At 40.5% G+C, this 27,287-nt stretch overlaps 1 protein-coding gene across 2 annotated transcripts in view; it reads left to right on the plus strand.

Annotated features, from left to right (window-relative positions):
* TLE4 (TLE family member 4, transcriptional corepressor) overlaps positions 1-27,287 on the plus strand; it is a 95,699-nt gene that overhangs the window by 64,908 nt on the left and 3,504 nt on the right. For both annotated transcript variants that reach the window (XM_040540884.1, XM_040540885.1), the window contains exons 9-17: positions 17,320-17,439; positions 17,981-18,034; positions 18,730-18,882; positions 20,108-20,240; positions 20,540-20,733; positions 20,934-21,010; positions 24,569-24,818; positions 25,899-26,146; positions 27,125-27,272. In XM_040540884.1, the coding sequence (XP_040396818.1) occupies positions 17,320-17,439; positions 17,981-18,034; positions 18,730-18,882; positions 20,108-20,240; positions 20,540-20,733; positions 20,934-21,010; positions 24,569-24,818; positions 25,899-26,146; positions 27,125-27,272 (1,377 nt within the window). The remainder of the gene's footprint in view (positions 1-17,319; positions 17,440-17,980; positions 18,035-18,729; positions 18,883-20,107; positions 20,241-20,539; positions 20,734-20,933; positions 21,011-24,568; positions 24,819-25,898; positions 26,147-27,124; positions 27,273-27,287) is intronic.

The raw sequence follows: 27,287 nt of genomic DNA on the forward strand, positions 1-27,287 counted from the left end.
GATTAGTAAGAGATCAAATGAGCAGTGGAGAGAGATGTGGGAATAAACGCACGTTGCCTGTGTCCACCTTACTAACTGCTGTGCTTATTTTTATTCACGTCTTAGCTATTCTCTGGAGAGGGCTCTTTTACAACTTACACTTGAAAAGAGGAAGAAAAATTGTAGGCAGCAGGCTTGATTATGCTGGATTAAGATCAGGCAACTAATAGACCTATGTGTGCATAACACTTGTATTTTAAAAACTTGTTTGCTTTCTATACAGTAACACCAGAAACAATGCGTAGGAAGTCATTAATCCTCTGAACACTACGCTTTTCAGGATCATAGGTTACCATTGTCCTCTGCTGTGTCAGAATTTGCCTAATGTTTTATTTTCTCCTTTCGGACATCTGGTAGTTCCTGGGAAATATTTGAAGAGCCATTATTTAGTAGTTTACGGGGAAAGCCTTGAATAATTCAGACAACAAATGATTAGGCAAGCACTTGTCTATCTAACTGAATTATTCTGCATGTTTGCTGAAGCAGTAAAGCAGGAGAACAGCATTTCCTTCTCTGGAGGGTTTACAGTGGTAGTATTGACCCACCTAGTTATTGGGTTTCAGCCTTTTGTTGACACTGTTGTAAATGAAAGCAGCCTGGACAGGCACTGAGCAGCTGGGCTGGTTAATTGTGAAGGATTCATGCTTGTTGCTGTTACCCCCAGTGTTTGTAGTGGGTTGTTTGCTTTGACTTTTGTTGAACTGTTGACAAAAGCATTAGATACAAATGGGAACAAATAAAGTGTTGAGATGCCAGGAGGGCTTGGCAGTAATGGTGGTTTTCATTCTAACTTAAATGGGGAATGTCGACACTTAATCAGGATGGGAAATGGAAGGTGTGTTCAGTGTTTGTGTGCTCCCCCCTTCCCTTTTGCTTCCTTTCCTCCCTGCTAAATATGTTTTGGCAAACACAGGTGAATAAAAACAGAGTGGAGGCAATTTCACCATCGCCTTAACTCTTTGGCACCACATTTTTCAAGCGCTTTCTGACTGTGGATGTCTTGCTGGGCAAATCCAGTTCCTGGCATGAAAGGATTAAGTATAAAAAGGGATGGGAAAAAAAAAAAAGGAAAGAAAGAAAAGGAGGGGGAGGTAGAAGGGGGGTAGAGTTGGGAAAAGAGGGGATTAAATAGAGCAGTATACACTGAAGTAGTATAGCCAGCAAAATTGAAGTCATTTACTGGAACGCTTTTAATTTGGTTTAAACAAAATACTCTTTTGTATATTCAAATGGGGAGTAGCTCAGCTGTTGTGAAGCCAGAAAATTAATGGTATTTTTAGTGAAATAGCAAAAGCATGTCAACAACATAGCTGAGGATGATAATGTTGGCATTTTATTCATGAGGAATTATCAATGCAGGTTACTGGACAACATAGTGTGACTGGAATGATTGAGCACAGGGGGGGAAGCGGCTGTCCTTCTGTAAGATGATTTCATTTTGCATTTAGTCTTTCTGGAAGAGAGGAAGGAGAGCAAAAGGAAGCATTTAAAAATACGTGTCTAAGAGGTCTATCCTTGTGGTTTCTGGCTCCCAGAGTCTAACCTTTTTACCTCTGTCTGACTCGCGGTTTTGCCACTTCTTTTTTTGTCAGCTGTCCTTTCTTTTCAAGTCTTTCATGAGGGATGGCAGAAAATAGAGGGAGAAGAATAGAGTTACTTTAGGATATCTTTGCTGAAAAGGCTGTTTCGGCCCTGGAAGAGGTGCAAGTTCATTCTAGCTGTCTCTGGCTCTGAGCTTTGTGCCTTTGCATTGTTTGCATGGGACCCTTAATACATTTAATGCGTTGTGAAATATGGTTACCGTGGCTGGTCATGGAGGAAGTTAATGTATGATCTGGAAGGTCTTACCACTTAGCAGGAGAGATGCTTCATATTTGTTATTGCAGCTACACTTTTCTTGTAACAATCAACCTCCGAGTATTGTGCAGGTCAACTGGAAAGTGGCAAATAGAGTTCGCAGGGTTGAAGATGCCGCTGTGATGAGAGGAGAAAATGCAGTTTTCTGCAGCTGTATGAAGGCACACAAAGGTCTTCCTTGCCTCTGCTGCAGTGTGTGCACCTGGTGGTATTTGAGGCACCCCAAGGGTTTGTAGCACCAAATTTGTCATATGGAGGTATTTTTTGTTGCCTGCCTTTGTACAGCTTCAAGTTGTCCTAAAACCAAATACTGTAGTAGCAAGGTAATCTTGGCATTTATGACCCACTTTGAACAATCATCCATGAATGTTTTCTTTATTCCCCTTTGTTATGGTTGCCATATTGCTCCAAGCCTCTTCACAGCAACAAAAGAAGGGAAGCACAAAAAGAGATAAGGAAGAAATTGCCTTTTACTGCTGCCATTGCTGAGGGTTTTTTTTTGTAACTTGCAGTGTGTTTGTTGTGCCAAACCAGAGCCCTGTGGACGTCAGCAAGGAGCGTTTTGCCCAGATGTTAAATATTGTGGGATCAGGGCCTGAATTTGTTATTAATCCTACAAATATTAAAAGAAAGTGAAGAAATATCAAGCTATTTCCAGCAGGCAGGTACTGGGAGTGGTGTTACTGTAAATATCAGCTTGTGCATGATGAATCCCCAATTCTTTTTGTCTCTCTCTTTAGGGAATACCTGCAGGGGGCTAAAGAAATTCTCATAGCAAATTTCAACCCTGAATGAAGGAAAAGTGAGAAATCTCTGAAAAATAGAGACTTAAAGCCCAATCAAAATAAATATATCCCATAATCATCTCTGCACAGCATTTGGGAAATCCAGTTTTGAGTCATCTAAATTATGCGAGAATTCAGAAGAAATAACTCATGAATGTTCTATGGCATTGCCTGGGTGCTTTTTAATCAAGCTTGGGTAGTTTTCTGATTTCATGTGAAATGCACTTTCCCCTGTACTTGGTTACAGAGAGTTAGCTCTTTAGGCTAATCTGCTTTGCTCATGGACCTGTAAGAATGGCCCCAAGCTGTGCTTTACCAGGAGAAAGCACGAGTTTTGGGAAACTGAGACCTGGAAGCAGGAAAGTGCTTCTGGAAAGAATTTGCATTGGAGTAACAATAGTTGTGAATGATTACAGGAGCAAGAAGAAGGGAGATGAGTGGTGTACTACATAGGTTGAGAATGGATTTGGACTCACCCAAATTGCAAAGTGATTACGCGTTACGGTGCAAGATTTTTTTCATAGACTGGCATCAGACAGTAAGAAAGTGGAGTGCCAGCATCCAGATAGAAATAAGAGCAGAGTTGGGAAGGGATATTAAAAATAGAGCATCGGAAAGTGTAAAATAATGAGACAGAATAAGAACAACAGAGAGATGATGCCCTAAATCAGTGATGCACAAGCCTTCAGCACAGAAGGTCTTTATTGGCAAGTTGACATGTGCCAGTGGGCTGCACCTATTTTGCATAAAATTTACATTGGATTTTAATCAGATAAGCACACACCCTGTTTGTTTGTTTGTTTTTTATATTTATGGAGTGCTGTAATTGCAAACACTGTGTAGCAGAAAGCAGGGTATGACTGCATACTTAGTAGGCTATAGTAAAACAAGTAATGATGGGAAGACTGGCTCTGCAAAATCAGAGAGGTTCATCTGACATCTGGCTGTCTTTGAGATGGCCTTATGCATTTTGAAGTACAGATCTGAGTTTATTAGGCAGCTGCAGGTTTGGCTTTGTTCACATTTCAAATGCATAAGTTTAATTTGAGAAAAATCATTTCAAAGACAAGCCTGCAGATAGCAGATTTCCTGGTTAATTCTGTTACCCATGGGTAATTCAGAAAACAAACAAACTACAACAACAACAACAAACAAAACCAACAACAATAATAATAAAAAAACAATTTCTGAAATATTGTTCGGTGGTACTTAGTTACATCTCAGATGCAGCGGTTTTAGCCTCTCTGAGTTCAGCTGATGGCAGGCTTATAAACAATGCAGAAGTGTTTCCTCTTTTACATTTCATATGTCTGTGTGATATGGATTTATGCAAATTAAGAATAGGCTAAAATTACTATTTGTAGACCTATTAGTTGCTGGAGTATAGCCACTCTGTTATAGTATTTGGATTGCTGTGGTTGTGTTTTTGCTGGTTCAAGGAACGTTTTTTTTTTTTCCACCCTTATTTGTCCATTCCAGTCTAAGGTATTTAATGGATCCATCCCCATAATACTGAAGTACCTCCAAATCTTCAACACATTAATCCTCTCACCAACCCTACAAAGAAAAGAAAGGCTCTCTAGGCTTCTGAAATTATCCCTATCTTATAGATAATGAACTGAGACATGAAGAGGCTTAATTGACTTCACACAATCAGATAAAAGAGCAGACTACTGAACCTATATTTCCCAAATATAAACACAATTTTTGATCCTTCCTCCTTTTCAATCTCTCAGTGCATTTGAGTCCCATTCAGGGCAAATGTATAGGTGATGCTTTCTGGTCGTAGCTCTTGTGGGTTAAGTTTGCCAGCTCAGTCCTTCAGGGCTAATACCTGTTTCAGCCGAGTACCTAGTCTCTGGACGTTTTTTCAGAGGAGAAGCTTTGTCTGAACTCTCATCCTTCCTCGGGGTTTGATCACATTGCTGTTTTCATGTGGAGCAGATCCGTCTGTAGTGCTGGGGGCTGTAGATGTGGCAGAGTCTGAGGAACCCCCTTGCACTGCTGGGAGAGCGACAGGACAGGGAACACGCCTGCCACGTCCCCCGCACCTAACCGACCCGCTCAGCAGTCGTGTACCATGCTGTGCAGCACACCACTGAGACCCGCAGCTAACGTGGGGTGCTGAGGGGCTCCAAGGCGCTCCCCCGTGTCTTCTGGCTTGGTTGCAGAGGGAGCAGCCCCACAGGTGGGTATGGGAATGTGATTTTTGGCGGTAGTGAAAGTGCCCTGTGGGGAGATGGTGTAGGCAGAGAAGAAGGATTTCCATCTGTGGGCTGGAGCTCTGGATACAATTATGCCTGTTGTGAAAGAGCTCGTTACACTTTCTCACTGTAAGGGCTCCATCTGGTGCTCTAGGTGTCTTTAAATGGAAATTTACATTTACTGTCAAAACTAAAGTCTGCGCACAACGCGCAGTCTGACGATCTCACTGGCCACAACAATGCTAAAAGCCCTTCCCTCGCTTCCACCCAGTAATGTGGAAATTGAGGGGAATGGACTCAGTGCTTTCAGCATCTGTCCCTTAATTACAGGAAGCACTAATGAAAATTCAAGATTTTCTCTGACCTAGGGTAGGATGTAACTGTGTCTAGGAATAAGCAAGGTGGTGTTGCAAGGAAGCAGAGTACACTCTAGCTCAGGCAGCCCAGATGTCAGTCAGTAACAGAGGTGTGACTTACAATTCAGCCTCTTAAATTCTAGTGAGAGACTTGCTGGCAGCTCTCTGCGCACACGGTGAAAAGACTCCACTCACTCATCAGGACAAGCATGCCCTACATTGATGTCAAATTTGAATCTGATGTGTGCAGAGATCATAATAATAGTCAAGTCTTGCACTGGGAGACAGGTTGCTAGCAATGCTGACTTCTGCCTCGAAAAGTCACGGTCTTGGCAGCTACTAAGGAGAACAAATGCACTGACAAACTGCTGCAATCTGGGATCTAATAACACTTCCCAACTGAGAAACCCATTTTGCAAATCAGAGGCAAAATCCTAATACACCTCCCCAACTCTTTTTTTTGCCTTCTCGCCATCTAGCTGCTTCAAGTCTCATCTGGATCAGTCTTAACAGCTAAAACAGTCCCTGACCATGCATAAAATCAAGCCACTTGCTTAGGTGTCCAGTAACATGTAGGTATAAGTTTTTTTACCTACTCCACAGCAAACTGAAAAAGGCTTATCTTTGCTGTTCCATTAGGAGAGTGAAGGGTGGGTAGAGGAAATTTCCCATATTGTGGGTAGCTTGAGGAAGATTTCTCTTAATACTGTGACTCGTTTTATAGCATTGCTTGGGCCTTTGATCTCCATGTTCTTAATTGGCTCACAGGGTGGTTATTTACAGTCAACAAGGAAAGTATCTTGAACTTGTCATTTTAATAAACTTGTTACTAGCCAGCTTTTCTATAAGCATCCCAAATGGAAATAAACATCTTTCATTTTGTTTTCTAAATAAATTTTAAAAATGGTTTCCTAGACAACCTTGATGAAATGTCAACTTCTTCGCAGATCTAAACCCACACCATAGGTATTGTTGTCTCCATCCCTGCTGGGTAATTTGTACACTGCAATAGTTTGTTTGGAAACATGCCGGTTGTTCTTTAAAATGTACTTAATGCTAGATTAGAGAACATAAGATTTTTTTTTTTTCCCCTATTTCTACCAGCTCATTTCTAAACCATTTAAAATAAAAAGCTTGAGCATGTATGGTATTTAAAAAACCTTTCGCATGATGTTTTTAAAACAGATCAATTTCAGCATTAAAATGTTAGGAATTCAGCCAAGGAAAATTCAACTCAGGATTGTATAGCTATAATGATAATGTATTATGCTTATCTTCCTTGAAAATGATTGTAACAGTAGAGTTGAACCTAGTGAATTACATAATTTAGGAGTGTTTGCCAGAATGCTGTTTTAGGGGGATTACTGTAGCCTTCCCTTAACAAAAGCAAAGGGGAAGATGGATCATACTATGAAGGACTTAAATGAGACAGAACAGTCTTCACAAATTATCTGAGATAACTCATTTGAATTGAACAGAAGGTCATGTGCGTGCATGCCAGTTATCACACTTAACTACTTGGCAGAGTGTATGGGGAGTAGAAGAGGGAGATTTTTGCGTTTCCTCTCCTCTAACCTGAATTAAAAATGTATTGGCTGCTCATTCCTGACATCAAAACATCTCCAGCTAGCCTGAAGTTAGTATTTGATTGTGCTTTTAACGTTTAAAAAATTAACAGCATGACCTGTCTAATATAAATAATGAAAGGACCAGAAAAATAAAAGCTACTGCTGCTTCTCCTGGCAAAGCTCTAGGATGTTCAGGAGCTGTAATGCATCTAAAAATCTGGCAGAAGTACTGTGTGTTTTATTTTCTCAGTCTTCAAAGTAGGTGTTGTACATATAATGTGCTATTATATACTGATGTAACTGCTTTAAGGCTGACTGCAGGATCTGTGCTCCTACCACTGTTCTATCCATTCCACTTACCACAATCCTTGATTTGAAAAATAAGTTTGGGCACAATTATTTTTGCAACCAGCTGAGGTCTTGATTCAGGGTAGCACACAGTAGGCATCCAAAGTTCAGCACATATGTACATTCTTCTCATTTCTTTATCTGCCTTGTGACTTCTCTGAAATCAAAGTGTGTGCCTCAAATCTGGCAACTGCTCGAGCGCTTTCCTGAATAGGAAATAGGATAATTTCCTGAACAAGGGTCTTGGGAACACAAGTAGGTGAGTATAAATGAAGTGAGGCAAAGATACTGGGCTTGGATGTTATGTGGGCAGGGAGGTGAGTGGTAGTGCTCAAAGATTTCTTTCTGGAAAATATTTTTTTAGATGTTTGAGAAAATGTTTTTCTTCAGAATCGCCATGAACTGTAATTTGCAAATATTTAATAGCACCCAGTCATGTTTTATTCACCTGCACTGGTTGGATAATGAATTACGTTTTGATGGAGGAGTAGCAGTGGCTCTGGTTTCCTCAGTCATGGAGGGTACTAGAAGAGGCTGAAGTATATTTGGTCTTCAAAAGCAGCACAAGATCTGACACAGGAAGAGATGAGTGAGCAAATTGCCAGTCTCTGATTTAATACCCAAGATAAACATGAATGCTTTGCTGCTGATTGAAGCAATGTGCAAGTAAACATAATGTTTCTATTGAAATTTAGTGTGCTTTTTATAATCTTGTTACCCTCTATAACTTCTCCTATCACTTTTCTACTGGTCAAGTCAGGAAAAAATAAGATTAAAAATAAGGGGAAGAGATGGAACAAGTTAGAAAGTGTGGAGAAAGATCATTAGTGGTACCCTTGAAGTATTCAGTAAAAACGATCATTTGCGTTGTTTTCTTGTCATCTCCTAGGTCATCTCTGCAGCAAAGCAACTTTCGAGACAGGCAGAAAGAAAAAAATGAACATGTTTTCCTCTGAAGAATTTATATATATGGATACATTGGAAAGGAACGGAAATGTGAAAACTCAAATTGATGCCTTTGCCATGGATATAACCTGTGTTAGATGTACCCAAAACTAAAAATGTGGGGCACTGGGGCAAAGTATCTGATCTGAATGTCTCCTGAAAGCAGCTAAATGGAATGTCCCATGAGACTGCCCTCAGACATGATCTCTGTGGTTTTACAGCAACAAAAAAGGCTAATTAGTGCCAGGTTATATCCTTCCGGTCAAAGTGAAGAATTAGATAGGGAACGTAAATCCCTGGAGAAAGTTGTTAGGACCTGTCACATGAAAAGTGAATCCGCTTAGCTATCCCCAGAGAAGGTAAACCTTAAAACCTGATTGTTATTACTTTAACATGGAAAATTTGGGGTGTGTATGTGTGTGTATTTTTACCTCCTGACCTCTGTTGCTAGTACTGACGATATTTTTTATAACCCCCGTGGCTTGAGCCACTGCAGGGAAGTGTTCGTGTTCAGCTTGGCTCAGTGCCATACAGTCCATTTTAATTACTGTGCAAAGTGAAAGGATAACAGTTTTACTTTGGTACTCAGTCTGAGAAAAGGGCCAGCTGTTCTTCGGAGGGATTTCTTGATTCTTATAGATATTTTTTAACAAAGTATAAAGCATACTGACACAGGCCTTTAATGGATATCATAAAACATTCCGTCTTTAGTGTTTTCTTACTGTTCTAAAACTAACCAAATTACCTTGTGTGCTCTGTTTAGATTCAGCTGCTATGGAAATGTAATTAGTGTTAATATTCTGGAGATACATTGGATGTTGGGAATTTTCTGTGTGCATCCATCACCGGCTTTTGAAGAATGTTCACATAGCGCCGCTGCTTTTCCTCGCGTTGTGGCACGCTGCTGAATCAAAGCCTGTAATGCAGGCTGGTGGTTATCTGTCTCTCTCTCTTTCATGGTGGTGAGCCCACAATTAAATTGCTGCATTGAATGCTCTGGCTGGTTGAGCTTTTTCTCTTATCCTGTGATTGCGTGTTCTCCCTCACTTGTTCTCTCTAGCTAACTCCCAACACTCTCTCTTTCTGCCTCTATTTTGCTAGAGCTGCTCAAACTGTTTCAGGTCTCTGCTGAAGGAAATAGCATGAGAGATCAGTAATTGGAACCCCAAATAAATATTTGAGAAGAGCAGAGCTGTAGTTCTGTGTTTCCTTGGCACAGCTCTGTTCCTCAGATTTCCAGAGATGATTGTATTTACCCTCAGTCTTTCTGAATCTCTGTAACTCACTGGCCTTTGACCCCTCTGTTTCAGTGTCTCTGATTTTGGTTAAAATAACGTTTAGGATTCTGTACGCTGTGATGACTGATATGCTGGCTTGTCCCAGATTTTGGCATTTATTTTCCAATATGCCAGCACTAGAATTTTCTCTGTCAGGTAGCATTTCTGCACTTGTGCACCTTGGTTTTTCAGGAGTGTTTATCTGTTCTGGCATCATTAGCGACAGAATTCCGTTGCATCTTGCATATGCCCTGGGGCTCTCATCCTCTGTATTCCCTGTACCAGTTGTAATTTGTGTGTTAACACCTTTTTGTAAATCTCTTCATTCTGTCCAAATCACCTGCTCTTCTGTGTGCTGAAGCCCATGGTCTTGGTTTGGGGTCTGTTCAAAAGGGAGGAGACTGAACTGAGGGACAGCGAGTGGGAAATGGATCAGGTGAATTGCTTTGCGGATTAAAGGGGAGGATGTTTGACAATGCCTGGGTTGTGTTACTATCAATTAAATTCAATATTTACAAGTTGGCAGATGTGGACAAGAGCGGGCTTGATGGTAAATGTAATCCGTGAACTTTGAAGCTTCTGTAAACCTATCAGAAGTGTTTAACTCCTTTTCCTGCCCCATCTGTTTCTTTTTCTTTTGTTCCCTGCTGAAACCAGGTCCTTTGTTCAAACCGTCTTGCTTACCAAAGGATGCTTGTTATTCTTGCCACACTGCTTGATTTCACTACCTTCATGTGCTTGTGCTAAGATATACTTTAACGTAAACCTGTCTTTCCTTTTTGCCTCACAGCTATGCTCCTCTACTACTTCACTGCTTGTACTTAAGCCGCATCGGTTCTTCTCTCCATCCTTTGACCCTCACAGTGTCAGCAGTGATTAGGCCTTATGTGTGTTATGTCCCTCAGCCAGTGATTACTGGAGAAGCTGTATTTTAAAGGATTTATTGCAAAAATCCATCTGTGAAAGGCTAGCCGGCAGCCCTTGCCATTGCTTTAAACACCTCCTTTTCCTGCCACCACTGTGCGCCTGTACACCAGGAGGGACTGGAGAAACAACAGCTCATGCTGACAGGATTACATGTCAAAATTGCTGGGTATCTCCAATTTCTCCTGTGTGGCCGGCACAGTTTATAGCAAATTGATAAGTGTATGTTAAAATACACAACTGGAATTAACATGCATGCCGTAGTGGTTTATTGTTTGTTTTATCACCCCTTTTGTAACATCTAGACTTCGGTGCTTTTGACTAGGTTAGATTAGAAATCACAGTGGTGCCAGCAGGGCAAGCAGATCACCCGTGTAAACAGTTGCATGATTATGTTTAAAGAAATTACAAGCACATATGCATAATGGATATACATATCTATATTTTTATTCATGTAAAACTTCTGAGAACACTTGTCTTTCAAAGATGAACTGCTGAGCCCACACATTCCTTTTACTGTTGGCTTTTTTTTACGGCCATTTTGTTGCTCTTGCAGCAGCACTGCACATCTAGACTTTGATGTTTTTTTGACACTCTTATCCACTAATTAACTTCATTAATTTTGCAATTAGTGAAGTTAATTAGTGGGTAAAAATGCTATATAAAACTTCAAAGTTTGCATCTTAATCATAGTTTGTATTAAAAATAATTATCACACCCTTGATTACTAAGCTCGATTCAGTTAGCTCAGGCAGGGTCATGTGATATTAAAAACAGCTTTTTTCTGTGTCTTTCTTAGCTAGTTAGTAGCATTTTTCACAAACAATTACTGAGACTTTGGTATCTGAAAACGCAGATACAGGGAAAAGGCAGTGAATGAGACAAAAAACACAGCTTGATCTTGGTGTGGCAGACTAGGTTTTGGGTTTTAGTTTGGGTAAGTAGAGAAACAAGTTGGAAATGAGCAGCTGGAAATATTTAAAATGTTCACTGTGACTGGTGATATATGTGGGGAACAATACTTGGGTCTCTCCTCATTCGATAAGCCTATTCTGGGCTGTATTCGTGTGATCATAATCTGTTGTGTATACATAACGGGATAAGGAAAACCTAGTTGCCTAAATAAGGACAGCAAAGGGAGGATGTTGTTAAAATAATGCAAATAGCAGAAATTCAGTGAGGCTGGCATGGATTCTGGGATGTAGTAATAGTGATAATAAGAGCAAAAAGCTGTAGTAGCAGTGGAGGTGTGGGTGACCTTAGGAACACAGCCCCTGTACAAACAACACCATACGGTACCTACAGAGCAGCCCATGGTATTTCACACCACCTCCCGCAGTTTAATGGAAGTACTGTACATATGCGTACAGAAGTATGTAAATAAATGTTTTTTTTTTAAACAGATGGGTGTTCCCTTATAGTTGGAGCCATGAAGAACATTTGATACGTGGGAGCTTAGTTGCAGTTTTTCTCCATGGGTGTGTGACATGGCCTTGACAGACTGCTCCAGACAGTTTTAATCACCTGCCTTTAAAAAGAGGAGTGGAGATGAAGGCTCGGCGACTTCCTTCACCATTTCATGGAAGAGGCAAGAGGGCTCCGTGAAGCTGTTTGTCTCTTCCACACATGCATCTCCTGAGCTCAGGGGGGCAGCATGTGATTTGGGCAGGGCTTTGGAGGAAACCTGGTAGCTGGTGGGGTTTTCTTCCACGACCTGAGGGAAGGCAGCATGGTGACAATTCCTGCCTTGGCTTGGGCTGGTGCAGGCCTTATCCTAAAGGGGAAGTGTTGCTGCTCTGTGTCTGGTGGCTGGTGCTAGGGCGCCGTGTGTGGTTCCTGGTTGCATGTCTCAAGGGAAACAAAACGGAGGAGGTACAGGGAAAGGCAGCTGAAACAGCCATCAGGATGGAGCAACCCACCTGATGAGGGGAGGCTGGGAAGGTAGGACCTCTTCAGTCTGGGGAGGAGAAGGCTGAGGGATGATGTGCAAAACCGCAAGGCAGTGGGTAATGCCGGGCTATGTTCACCAACTCCTGCAGCCCTAGATCTAGGGGACATGACGAAATGAGTGGGAAGATTGAGTCTGAAACAGAAAAAAGAAAGCCCTTTTCACACAGATCATCTGAAGCCTGCTGCTATGAGAGGCAGCAGAGGCAGGATGGTCACCAGCAGTTTCAGAGGGGCAGGCGAGACAAACCCAGATAGGTGGTTTGCTGGTGGTTTCTGAAGGGAAGAGGCAGAGGGTCTCAGGTGGCTTCCGTGCAGCAGCCCAGGGTGCTGGGGAAGCTGGAGGGACAGGGCAGCAGCCAGTGCCTGCCCAGGCCTGGAGCAGTGCCTGCAGGCAGTCTGTGGCGGTTGTACACCCACGTACAACGTTGGTGCCAACCATCCAACCAAGCAGCATTACTGTCCGGTCATCCCTGGACTGTGATGCATGCTGTATCCATTTTTATTGTTTCTTTAGCTTCTTTTATACTTTCAACAGACTTTATAACAGCAATAATGTCATTCAGATAATTATACTGTAATTGACCTTAGCGTTGAGCATCCTTGGCTTTTACTGCAGTTTGCTTAATACTTCAGGATGGTCAATTATCTCATAATTCCCACTTTGTTGGGAATTATTGTTTTAATTATTACACTCCAAATACATCATTTTGGCATAGCGGTAAGGGTACGCTGGGGAATGGTCATATTCATGAATGCTTTAAAGAGTTACCAGCTTTATTGTGTGGGAGGGCTTTTCATCCTGTCATCTCTAGTCATTACTTTTAACACTTACTCCGTTTAATTATCACTTAGTCTGCTCAAGCCAGGTCTTCATCTGCAGGAGCTAGCATATGGGGAGTTGGGGCTTACAGGATTTGAGAGCAGTTGGAAGGCAGCACAATCTGACCATATTGATTTTTTTTCTGCTGTGTTCCAGCATGAGTCATCTGTGTTAATGCAAGGAACTTCCAGTGGAAGCTGGGGTTAAAATGGTGATTGTGATTCCTGTGATTTTTTTTTTTCCAAGCAGTCTGAAGTATTAATTTTCCCAAGGAGACAGTGAGCACGCAGATGTTTGCCTTGTTACCGGTGAGAATTTTACGGCTCTGTAAGAGGCTTATATTGCCCTCTTTATGATCGTTTAATTTGTTCCTGTGTGGCACCGATACTCCACCAGGAGCAGCACCCTGCAAGCATTGGAGAGCAAATGGACTGCTTTATGAAACTCCAAATGGCCTTCATGATGGGTGATCTTTTTGTTCAGCACTGTGCTCAGCACTGCCCAAAATACACAGTGAAGTATAACGTGTCATGCTTTATGGTCTAGTGCAACAGATAGTGTGGATCCAGCACTAGAAATAGATTCACTTCTTAAGCAAACTACAAGGCAATGTGCTCAGCGTTTCTATAAATGTATCTGTTCAAATGTTTTTTTTTTTTGTCAGCATTTTGTGATGTATTTAACATCAATAAAAATGTCTTACCTAAGCAGAAAATGAATAACTGGTACATTTTGCTAAAATGGAAACTAAATGTAACCCATTTTTACCAAAGAATATTGTTTCCTATGTTTGATCTAATTATTTTATGTGAGCAAACTCTGTGTTGGTTAGCAGGAAAATGCTTCTCTCTCTAGTAGATTAATGCATTTTATTGAAGAAAACAGCAGTGCGAAAAGTCTTTATTTCTCAATAAATTTTAATAGTTACTAAAATGAGGACTCTGGCCCATTAAGTTACAGCCTGCAAAGGTATAATGCTGAATCACTTAATTTCTCTAAGTAGCTATCCTACTCCAGTTTCTTAAAGGCAGCTGTTAGAAGAGCACCAATATTTTAATTGAGAAACAGGGCAGAGTCTGACAGCTACGTGGTGCGCTTTGATGGAGGTTTCCTTGCACAGTTCGCATATGTAAGAATCTCTCAAGGAATATATATGTAGGCTTGCACACACGAGAACCAGGATGTGTGGGTATACAGGATTGTATGTTGGAATTTGATATCGGTGGAAACCATGAAGACGTTGTTAAGTCTAGGTATTTCTCATTTGTAATTTCTCATTTGTAGCTAGATCCTTACAGGTGTTGATAAGATGATAAACAATTAGCAGGCACTTGTTATGGGTAATAATGTTGTCCCTCACACACTGAAGTTAATAGGAGTTAGGTGCATGTGAAGATCTAGACCATAGCCTGTTGGCTGAGCAGTACTTGACATATCATTATTAATCAGAGAGAAATTTAGATCTGTCAGTACCGGTACTAGAGGTCCCATGAAGTTAGAGATCCCTGTGTGGCAGATGCATTAAATACTGAACAGAAAAGAAGCTGGTATTGCAGGAGTATTGATTCGTTGGGTAACTGTGGCTCCATGCAAGAAAAGGGGTGAAATAGTTTTAAGTGAGAGTGTTTAATTTGTTCTGTAGTAATTGACTCTTTAGGTAAAATAATGTTAATCCAAGTTCAGTGGCCAAATTTCAGTTTGGGAAATTAGATTCTTCCTGCTTTCTTCACTCCACTAATTTGCCCACTCTTCCCACCAGCTATCATTAAGTTAGTTGTCTCCATTTTTTCTACTAATGTCAGGTGGGATACCGTCTTTTCATATCAGTATCAAGTCTGATCCATCTTTGAAGCAATAAAACCATTAAGCACTATCCATTGCCCCAGTGCCCAATGTGGTGCTCATCCTTTATGTGCTAGTGATAATTAACTACTTTATCATTCTAGTAGGGAGCTTTAATTTATTACTTTATTAAGCAGTGAAATCAAAGATTAAAATGGTATGTATAGCACATAGCTAACTAGATTGTGAAAAATGAAACTATATGGTTTCAAATTTATGAAAATAAATATTTCTATTTAAATAAGTGCAGTAGTTTGCTTTAATTCTTTAGACACCACTCTAATTTGTAGTTTACTGGTGATTATTTTTCTTCGTTTTAAAGTAATTTGCTTTCTGTAGGGTGAAGTTGAGAAATAATGAATTGAATTCACATTACAAGCTACTGCCTCCCAAACTGTAAATGAATATAAATGTAATAGGAGTATGCTATTAAAATCTTTTGCAAAAGACTATGCTATATCATTGCAGTAAACAATTACATTCTTTCAAGCCATCAGTTCATTTAATAGTGTATTTCTACTTGGCCTTTATTATAAGGGTTTCTGTGGCTACTGTCACTACTGCCTCCAAATGCCTTAACGTACATTGTCTTTTCAGAGCAAACAATAACGTTTTTAATTTGTGTCATTTACAGTATAATAGTTGATTAATGATCTACTTTAAAGCTAGATCAGTGAACTCATTTTAAGATGTACTTGCTCACAATAGGAAATCCTTGTCTACCTATTGTATACTGTCAGGAAGGAAGAAGGGAGGGAAATGAGAAAGGCACAGGCTGTGCTCGGCACCATCTTTGTTCTAAAATTTTAATTTCCACTCAGCGTACTTAAAAGGTAAATAGCAATCACCAACCAAAAATTGTTTTGTTTTGTTTTCCAAATTCTACACTCATTAATCTGAGCTACTGTTGACAAGAACTGGAAATTTTAGAGAAGTAGAGATCTGAGTGTCCCAGCAATGAGAAATGTTCTCTTACGTGACTTGGGCAATGATCGCAGCTCCGTTTCCATGGTTAAGTGTTTTTCATTCTTACCAGAAGTTTGTGGTGTAATAAGTTAAGGAAAAGAAGAAATGGAACAGAAGTTGCACAATGTAAATGCTAATTCTTGGTTTTGTGTTCCTGGTAGCAGTGATTAAAATAAACCTAGGGAGATATTCCTTTAGAACCCCAAAACCAGAGTGCTATATCCTACAGTTTTATGAGGAACAACAACTGGTCATAGCATGTGGAAGAAGAACCCCCCAGATGAGAGTTTCTGGATGAACAGGAGTGTCTGAAATCCAGTAGTAAGGACTTCATTAGTTGTTGTTCCTCTGAATCCCTTATATAAGGAGAATAGAGAGATGGAAACAGTCAGCAGGGTTTCGACTGAGGATTACTTTCATCTTCATTCCTGTCAGTTCCAATTCTGCAAAGTGCCTGAACACATCCTTACTTATGTATGTTCAACCATTGACTTCAGTGTGAGATAAAATTTAGCGCATGGTTAAATGCTTTCTTGAATTAGGGCCAAAAGCTGCTGCTGCTGCTGCTAAAATCAATCCCAGAGGGAACTTTGCATCTTTCATTACTTCCTTGTTTGTATACCAAGATACAGGTTCTACCAAGCTCTGGAAATATGGTAGGACTTGATATATGTCACCTTTCCTGTTTAAAGGAGTAGAGCAGAATTGCTGGATGAGAGTGCATAAAGTACAAATTACCTTCCTTGCTCTCCTGTCCCATAAATATGCCTTGCAACCATCATTGCTAAGTGAGGGCCGCAGAATGACAAGACTCCCTGAGACACTGTGTTGTGTTCCTGTCTACTGCAGGCACACCTGGTAGTTGTAAAAGGAGACGGATTAAAACCAGTTTAGGTGTTTTCCCCTATTCTTTCCAGTTGCAAGATTGTTCGTTCAGAAGATAGCTTCGGTCTTTGCTAGGAATCTTCATTCAAATGTTTGCTGAGGTCTGACTTACCTTGAGTCATCTTTTTTCTTGTTTTGATTTCATTGTTCTTTTTGTTTTGATTCCTGCATGCATACATACACACCCCCCTTCTCGGAGGTCAGTATTGATTTAACCCTGCATGTTTGTACAGGAAACAAGGCAAGACCAGGCCAATGTACAGTATTCTTAAAATGGTCCAAAGTAGCTCTACATTCATCCTGTTGACACCACAGATATCAACTATTCAGTGATGTAAATTGTTCTCCTTTATGTGTATATCTTGCAATGCAGTGCACTTTTAACGCAAGAAACTTGCTGGGTAGCTATCAGTGATTAAAACCCAAAGTGCTGTCCATAAGAGCAGCTCTAAATCACCTCATTGGCTTAAGTTGTGTTGAGGGAACGTGACAAATAAACCCTTGTTTGGAATGAGCATCTGATATGTTTTCTCCATCTCTTTTCTAACTGCAGAGCTCTTCTGTATCTCCCTCAGCCAGTTTCAGAACAGCGGAAAAGCACAGAAATTCAACAGATTACTCTTCAGAGAGTAAAAAACAGAAAACAGAAGAGAAGGAAATAGCAGCTCGTTATGTGAGTAAAACATTTATGTTGTGCACTGTTAAACTTAAGTGTTCCTCGGTAATTTCACCAATTTCCTACTGCACAACTAATTTTAAAATTGATGGTCAGGTTTTTACTGTGTTCTTACTGTGTGCATCTGTGATAGGTAGAAGGTTTGGGTGTGTGTGATTAATAGTATTTTTGATAATACGGATACAGAGCACTTCGAAGGCAGGGGACGAGGATGGAGCATTAGTTAGGCTGGAACTTGATAAATCTGGAATATAGCTTGGCTCCAAAGTGCAGTGGAACTCTGAGTGAAGATTTTCATCCTCGGGCCTCATTCACTGTTCTGAAAACTGGGAAGAATGCTGTAGCTGTGAGAACCTATTAAGGGGAAGCACCTAAATATTACAGCATTTTTTTTACTACATAAAGTTTGATTAAAGTAAAGGAAATATTACATAGTTGTGAGCAGCTTTGCATTTCATTGGCTTATTTTTTTCTTTGTACTTAAGAAACTTCAGGATATCGAATATATATTTTTACACATTGTGATCTGTCATTGCAGGACAGTGATGGTGAAAAGAGTGATGATAACTTGGTAGTTGACGTTTCCAATGAGGTATGCAGAATTGTGTTTTTTATACCTTACACTAGCAGTGGTGGGGTTGGTCGTATCTTCAACGATTTCTGGGTGTATTGGGTATGAATAAGATTACAGCCTTTGCCTTCATAAGAGGGCATGAAATGCGTAAGGAAGTCCAGTCAGGTCTTTCTTTAGAATGCAAATCAAATCTGGAATACTTATTTCTACAAAGGACCTTTTTGTTTCTTGTTCACACCAAAAGTCTGCTTGAGATTTTTGAAGCCAGCCCAGCCCAGCAGATAGGATGCAGCTTGTAATAGTATCTGTGTTTTCTTTCACTCTGGCCCTGACTTCTTTTGTGAACTTTATCAGGTCTGCCAAGTGCCTTTAAAGTGCCTTAAACCTTTCCAGTCTGTCAACTTAAACCTTTCCAGTCTGTCAACTGAACAAAATAGATTTATTTGCCTATTTCAATATCCATAGGTTTCAAATATTTTTCAGTATCCATAGATTTTAAACAGTTTTTCATGTTTAATGGCAACAAATTTTAAGGCTTTAAAAATATTTCATTATTGATACTGATTTTACATTTTTGCCAACTAAATTACTTAAGGACTGAAGGAAGATGTCACACTTTATGACAGAACTTCACTCCAAAGTGTGAATTGCTCAAGACAAGCACTAGCGGGTAGTATGAAGTTTTCATGCTAATCCACATTGCTGATGTTTAGGATCCTTCCTCTCCCCGGGGGAGCCCAGCACACTCTCCACGAGAGAATGGCTTGGACAAGACTCGACTGCTGAAGAAAGATGCACCAATTAGTCCGGCGTCAATTGCATCCTCCAGCAGTACTCCTTCCTCCAAATCCAAAGAACTTAGCCTTGTAAGTGCTTCTGAAGTCTCCAAAACCTATGATAATAAGCTGAAACAAATGCTTACCAGCTTTCTATCTAGAAACCATTTGGATTTCCGCAACTATCAGTAAATCATCATGAAACATTAATTTCAAAAAAAAAATTTTCAGTAAATTTTATAAAACAGTAAGCAGAATATCCACAGCCTTTTTTTTGGTATAGGAAGAGGTTATTTTCATTGGTGGTGTGGGTAGATGATAGATGTGCTGTGCTGAGAGATGTTTTTCTCCTCCCCCATATGAAAAACTGTCATTCTAAGAATAAATAAGAGTACACAGGGGTTCCTTGAGCTGTTTTCCTGCACTGTGGTTTATAGCAAATTCAGTTCCTGCTTGGATGTGATTTGGTTGTTAGCTTTGTTTGAATTACCAGGCCATATACAACAACAATAATTTTTATTTTCTATCTAAAAAGTAATCTGTCATTTACAAGAGCCTTCCTTGACTTGCATCACAAATCACAAGGCAAAAAAAGAGCTGCCAGCAAGTCGGGGGTGTTCTTTCCTTTCCTGTTTGTGACCACATTTAATCACATTTCTGAGCTGCACAGTAACTCCCATCTCCGTTCTTCACAGGTCAGGGTACATGATTATTTAAAGAAATAAAATAAATAAAAAGCTTAAAGTGAAAGTAGTGCTCAGGAAAGGTGATGGAATGACATGTTCAGGCTTGGGAGTCTGATGAACAAGCTTGTCACAAGAGTAGCACTGCACAGTTCCTGACTTAATACTCATCACTGTCTCCATCCTATGTTACCAGCCCCAGATCTGGGTGTGAGTTGTTGGTCAGTTGTATGTTTTTTCTGCTCTTCCTGTCTGCTGGGAGGTGGACCCTCACGGAAGCTCATAACATGAGCATGTCCACCACAAGCAGACTGAGACCACCACCATAGATCACATGCTGCCAATATAATTGCCAGATGGCAATGATCTTCAGTCATTGACCTCATTCTGAATCACATGGATGCCCCAGGCAAGGAAAGCTGTGAAGGCTATAGTTAATTTGCAAAGCCATTCTGTCTTCTTCATTGTCTCTGTAGCTTCTCTTCATTGCCAGTGACTTTTGAAGCCCAAACCCAAAAGCTAGATTTCACTGATCGTGCATGCTCTTGTTGTCTTCCGCTCTTTTTTCAGCCAGTACTCAAAAAGGTAACATAACGAACACACTGTTTTTCCTTTTCTTTTTTGGTAATTAGAATGAGAAATCTACCACTCCTGTATCTAAATCAAATACCCCAACTCCACGGACTGATGCGCCAACTCCAGGCAGCAACTCCACTCCTGGGCTGAGGCCTGTGCCGGGCAAGCCCCCGGGTGTGGACCCACTAGGTGAGCGTCAGTCTGTCTCAGCAATGTGAAACTGCTGCCATTCATTTCCTTTCCATGTACAGTGGCAAAATCAGTATGTTATGACTGCTTAAATTGGATGCTGAACTGGTTCTTCAGCACTTTAAAACTTACTTATATATGTTTTACATATGTATATATGTATATATGCTTGTTTTTATATACGTTTAATATTATATGTGTATATATATATAAATACGGTTTAGTGGTTTAGGAAACTCGTATTTCATTTAATGGGTCTGGGGTGGCTGTGTGATTTCTCTCTTTTTTTCCCTCAATAGCTTCAGGTTTAAGGACACCTATGGCAGTGCCGTGTCCCTATCCAACTCCGTTTGGCATCGTTCCGCATGCTGGAATGAATGGGGAGCTGACCAGCCCTGGAGCTGCTTACGCTGGTCTGCACAATATTTCCCCTCAGATGAGTGCAGCAGCTGCAGCAGCTGCAGCGGCAGCAGCTTATGGGAGATCTCCAGTGGTAAGTGTTTGCTGCTAGTGCAGTTGGTGTTGAAAGTAATTCATATCAAATTTCATATCAAAGTAAGACCTGTGGGGTTATATCTAGTTCAGTCTCTTTGTAATTTGGGAAGTATGCTATGGAGAAAGTGAATTAAACAGTCTTCTCTTGCCTATCTCCATCTTTAATATACCTTTTTGTTTTGCTTGGGAAACCTATAGGTTGGTTTTGATCCACATCATCACATGCGAGTCCCAGGCATCCCTCCCAATCTCACAGGCATCCCAGGAGGAAAACCGTGAGTATCAAACATTCAACATCACAAATTATTCATCTGCTGAAGTTATGTTCCCTTGCTGGTTGGAATTTCCCTTAGCTACTGAAAATTATTGTGTGAATAGAAATAAATACAGCTGTTTGACAAAAGGAGGAGAAACTGTTTAATCTTAAAGTTGCATGTGTAAATTTGTTTCAAGAACTAACAGCAGCGGGCAAGTATTGGGTGGTATAGAGGAGATAGAAATAAATGGAAAAAGGAGCTGAGCTTCAAGGTACTACATGCTGAGTCTGACTGGTTAGTCTTATATAGAAATGCAAAATGGAATGGGATCTCAGCTTTCCTTCTCCACTGTACTCTGCTTCTCAGTTTAAAAAATGATTTCTTTGTTCACAAAAGCCTTGCAATTACTTGCAAACTTACCAGCTGCTATAGACAGCAGTGTGCAGAGAAAGGAACACTGAGATGTTTTATTTGATTGAAAATACTGGAAAGAATTATTGTATCGTAATGTTCAAATTCATCCTTGATGGAACTGACTGTAAAAGGTGACCTGCTCTACCAGGCATCTCTTGTGAGCCTCAGAAGAAGAATTACACAGATATGAAGAACTCTGAGCTCACATCCCTCTTGAGTTAGAGAGGGAAAAAAATGAAACAGCAATGCAAACCATATTGATTCAGATTTTATGTGATGGTCCTCCAGTTCCTACGTGACACTCATGGGAAATTGTGGCTGGCTAATACTGCAGAGGTGGAAGGGCAGGGGACGTGGTTTGTGCCATTCCTCCTCTCTCTGTCTCGCGTATGAACGTGTTTGTGGGGGAGTGGATGGGAGATAGTCATGCACCTGCATGTGAGTGAATGTGTATTTACCTCCCACTGAGCTTGTGGACGTGCAGGATTAGTAACCTATCATGGGAGAAGTGATAAGTCCTAGTGCCTGTAACTCCTCTTGTGCAAACATATCACAGGAATCATAAACTATATCCAACTCTCAGACTGCACACACTGCTGTTCGCCTCGGTTGACTTTCTGCCAGTTGATCTACTTTGATGGGCTGTTGCGTAAGCTGGGTTTGGAAATTGTGTGCAGCAGCCACCAGGTCAGCTGTTTGCATTAAAAATTCTGCAGGGTGCAGACTTTCATTCTACACATGCAATGGGCACTTAGAAATTTCCTGATGTAACGTTCAGATGTTTGCACTGTTCAGGTTCATCCTTGGTGGAGCCGGATCCAAGAAAGGTGACCAGCTCTGCTAGGGTTTGCTTGCTGTGCTCTGAGAAATGTGAACTGTGCAGACCTTCCTGCTCATGTAGCAAACTGAAGTCAAACCAGTTCAAGTTCTGTTACATCTCAAGGGATTTTGAATGTCATTGACATATTGATGACAGTTTGAAATGACAGTTGCATTTAAATATTTGTCAGCCTTCGGTTCTGAAACCTTTGAAATCTGTGATTCCTTTAGCATGATTGCATTCTTTTTTCTTCGTTGTTAGGTATGTTATTTTTCAAAGCTACCATTTGGGATTGTTGCTTTCTCATGTACTCTTTCTTGGCCCTTAAAGCAAAAGTTGTGTAACTCTGCACTGTTGAGTATTAGTTGAAATGCAGCTGGTAGCATGTGGCACATCAGGGGTCTGGCTACTAATAATTCTCTTTCCACTTTGGACATATCTCAGAGAACTGAGGGTAGTACAATATATAAATAGAAAAGGTAGCTAATCTGGACAGAAGAAAAAAGTGCTCACTGGGTGTTTATAGTGTCAGATATTTTCTAGGTTATTAGGGTACTTCAAATAAGCAACATGCAGTGTGAGTTTTCAGTGTTTATAAAAAAAATAAAACAAAAAACACAACAAAGCAACAGTTTAATCACATGTGCTGGTGGGAATAATGGTTAGAATGAGAATACTGTAGTCACTGATTGCTCCAGAACTAGGCTTTATTTCTGCAGTTGTTCAAATTTGTTCCCTACGTACTTCATAAGCCTGGCAAAAATCTCTCTGACTGATGAAAATAATATACGAAGTGTTCATAGTGACTCTACAGAGCGACTGAAACTTTAGCCAGAAATCAGAAAAGATGATAATGAAGTTCCACTTGTTTTGTTAGAGATTTTAGCTTCTTTTTTCAGTACCTTACTGCAGCAAACAGGAATTAAGGAGATAATGGGGAAGATATTTCAGATTTCTGTGGTGATAATTGAACCCAAGATTCTACTTATATTGGCAGTTTGCTGCTTCTGACAACCACAGAAATCTGTCCTACCCTTTCCTGAATGTGTTTAATGTCAAAAAATGGAGAATGATGATATGATCTGTCACTCAGACCTGCCAGAACAAGAAACAGAGGGCAGGATGAGAAGAGTATGTAAAGCTCTGGGAATTGGGCAGAAAGGTGAAAATGCAGTTGCAATTTATCCTGCTGAAAATTATTGTTCAGATGTTAATGCACTATGAATCTTAAATAACAAATTCAGTAGTTGAATTCTGAAGCCTCCCTTCTTCAACGACTTTCAAGCAACAATTAAGGAAATGAGCTTTCTAAGTAGTATCATAATTTTTTTTTGTGAGCTCTTCTCATTCTCACCATTGTGACATTTTTTTTTTTTCATCTGTATTTCTGTGACATTTTAGGTCTAAGGAAATTAAAGCTTTCTGTTAAGCATACTTGGTGTGTTTAGGTGAATCCTCTTAAGTTTGTGCTCTTGTAATAGATGTGATGTGTCAGGGAGCATCTAAGAACAAGACAGTTTCACAACCTAACTGTTCTCCTTGGAAAATATTTTGAGATGAAGCTGTTGATAGGTTATTCACAGGTGGCATAGCTGGCAGTCACACAACACATTCTTTCTCAGTGAGAGTCCTGATTCTGGCAAGAGAAATCGGGATTTGTAGTTGTTGTGTCAGTTCCACAAAAAAACAAAATAAATAAAAAGGGAAAAAGAAAGTAAGCTCAAAAGAAGGAAGAACATCCCAATGTATTTTTGCTGGTCTGTCATGTCAGATGTCAGCAAGCATGCCTGAGGGCTTAACTCCTTGATGGTGGTGTGGTGGTGGTTTCACTGCACCCTTACACATTGTGCTTGGCAATTTCACTTGAGCTGCGTGAGATCCGTGGTGTGTTCGGCGCAGCTGGGCAGCAGTCCAGCTGAAGTCCACATGTTAGAGTCAGTAAGGGAACAACCAAATGTCTGCTGGCAGTCATCTAGCCCCAGCGCTCTGCAGCAACAGGCCAGCTATTTCTGTCTGCCAGTAGGCCTTGACCTGTCCTTCCTTCACATCTCTGCAGGCAGTGGCCTCCCCACGCATTGCCAGAAACTGTCATTGCATGAGTTGTGAAAGCTCATTTGATTGGTAGATGGTCCTTGGCTTGCCCCATTAAAAGTGTATGTTTTGAGATCCATACTGTAAATATCTAAAGGATTTCTTCTTTACATCACTGAAAAAATCGCAAGAGGAACTAAGCAAACAATCTGATGAATGCCTGCATTGGAAACACATCTATAAATCTGGTTTTTTAAACAGGCTTGAAGAAAAACTTCTTCAATCTTACCGCTTTTTTTTTTTCCCCATAGAGCCTACTCATTTCATGTAAGTGCAGATGGTCAGATGCAGCCTGTTCCTTTCCCTCCTGACGCCCTCATCGGTCCAGGAATCCCTCGCCATGCCCGCCAGATCAACACTCTGAATCACGGGGAAGTTGTGTGTGCAGTTACCATCAGCAACCCCACAAGACACGTGTACACGGGTGGCAAGGGCTGCGTTAAAGTCTGGGACATCAGTCACCCTGGCAACAAGAGTCCTGTCTCTCAGCTGGACTGCCTGGTAGGTGAACAGTGGCATATGACAGTGGAAGAAAATGGCAGTTTGTGTTAAGGTTGAAATGCTACTGGTAAGGTACAAAAAGAGTGGCTATTTGAGTGTTGTCATTGGTATCAGAGCTTGGTATTTCATTTGTAATTTTGTTGTTTCTTTTAGAATGGAGTTTAAAGTATATTCCTTGTAGTACTTGTGTCTTTTTTCCCCCCAGTGAATCAAAACATTTTTAATATCCTAAAATTGTATTCACAGGGGGAAAGATCAAAGACAGCACACCCGATATTGTTTATAAACTTTGACATTTGTTGGTAATGTTAAAGCTTGATATCCTATAATGCTAAAAATTGCTGTCTTGCGGCTGTATTCTCAGAGAATATTTGAAGATTGTCACGTATTTTCTGTCTGTGTATGTGTGTGCATGCATCACGCTGTCTTAATGTGACAATTAAAAATATCCCTGAGTGTTATTCACAAATTATTTGAATGTGCTAACAAGATGAACCATTGTTAGCAGCTTTTCTCGTGTCATTTACCAGTTCTTGGTAAGATGTTGCTTCTTGTTACAGAGGCAGTAAAACGAGAACTGTGCAGCACATCTAGACATATAATGAATTGCTACACAAATTGCTACACAAATGAAGAAAATTGCCCAAATATTTTTCTCTGACATCTCCGAGATGGTGGCAGCAAGTCTCACTGGAGCAGAGCTGGGGGGTGTGCAGTGAATTTGGTACTCCCCCATACCGAGAGGTTAATGTGCAGAAATAAACAGCGTATGAAAATGTAACTTTCTACACAAGCTGTCGAATACAGCTATCTTGAATTGTTTGGGGTTGGGTTCAGGTCTTTGCATTCTGATGCTAATTAAGATTAAATATCTCTCACTACTGAATTTTGTAGATCAAGTTTAAGTACTTCCCTAATGTCATGTAATTTTCTGGCATTAATATACTTTATCATTGTCATAAGTATAAATGGCTCATTAAAACCAGGAGGGAATACAATACTTTTATGGATTTCTGCTCTCATGTTAATGCTATTTTCCTTTCCTCATGAGTAATCTCTTGATGGCTTCTGTCTCCACAGAACAGAGATAACTACATCCGTTCCTGCAGATTGCTCCCTGACGGCCGCACCCTGATTGTTGGTGGGGAAGCCAGCACGTTATCCATTTGGGACCTGGCAGCTCCAACTCCACGCATTAAAGCAGAGCTGACATCTTCTGCTCCAGCTTGCTATGCCCTAGCAATCAGCCCTGATTCCAAGGTCTGCTTCTCATGCTGTAGCGATGGGAACATTGCAGTGTGGGATCTGCATAACCAGACTTTGGTAAGGTAGGTCGACAGAACCAGATCATCGGGTTGTGAAGAATTAATTAGACATAGCCTTACATGCTCTTCTGCATAAATACACTCTTTTTTTCATGGTATCAGAGTAGCTGCTCCTGGCATTTCATTGCTAGGCAATAACTATGGTAGTACTTCAACAGAAGTCGATATAGTATTTTGTAAGTTTTGCGAGTTTCATAAATTCAGGCCTACCAAACAGCACCATAACTATAATTGCCTAAGATCAGCTGGTGTTGACACTGCTGTAGGTTCTTTGAACAGATGGATTTCTTTCTTCCCGTGTCATACTCTGTGCTCACACTCCAATCTCTTTAATCAATGCTTCAGCAAATGTTTCAGGTACAAATGTGTGTAAATTACTGCATTGCACACCTCAGCTTCTTAGGGATATGGGTTGCTCTTCAACACTAATGTACAGTTAGCTAAGAGCCAGTCATACAGACCTTCTCTGTGCACTGCACTGTGTACACACTATTACGTGTACTCTTTCAGTATTGCATGTAAAGGCAGACTTTCACCTTCTAATATTCTCAGTTGGGCAGCTTTTTAAACAAACAAACAAAAACCAACACCACCAACAAAACAACCATTTTGTTGATGTCCTGCAGATTCTTCTTAAAGCAAGTGAATTTTGACAATCGTGCTACATTCTTTCAGGGGTATGTGGTATTTCCAGTCAAATGGTGGGTGTCACACAGCAACAAAGATCCCCAAAATACCTAACTCATAAAGCATGCTTCTTGAGCTGTCTGGTCTGATTGATTGCTTCATCAATTCATCACAAAACTCACATGTTCATCCTAGAGTTTAGATTAATCCTGGATTTCCACTAGCATATACTTTTCTGTTGTCTTCAATGGCTGTGTGTCAGAGACTAAAAGAAAAAGGAGGTATATTGAGTACATGATCAGAACTCACTCGTTCCAATGCAAGAATGTGTGAACCTTCTTCTGATGTTTTCAGGCAATTTCAGGGTCACACAGATGGAGCCAGCTGTATTGACATTTCTAATGATGGCACCAAACTGTGGACAGGAGGCTTGGACAATACAGTCAGATCCTGGGACCTCAGAGAAGGGAGACAGCTACAGCAACATGACTTCACATCACAGGTTCAATCTTAGAAG

Source organism: Cygnus olor, chromosome Z (assembly GCF_009769625.2).
Source record: "Cygnus olor isolate bCygOlo1 chromosome Z, bCygOlo1.pri.v2, whole genome shotgun sequence".
Lineage (NCBI taxonomy): Eukaryota > Metazoa > Chordata > Aves > Anseriformes > Anatidae > Cygnus > Cygnus olor.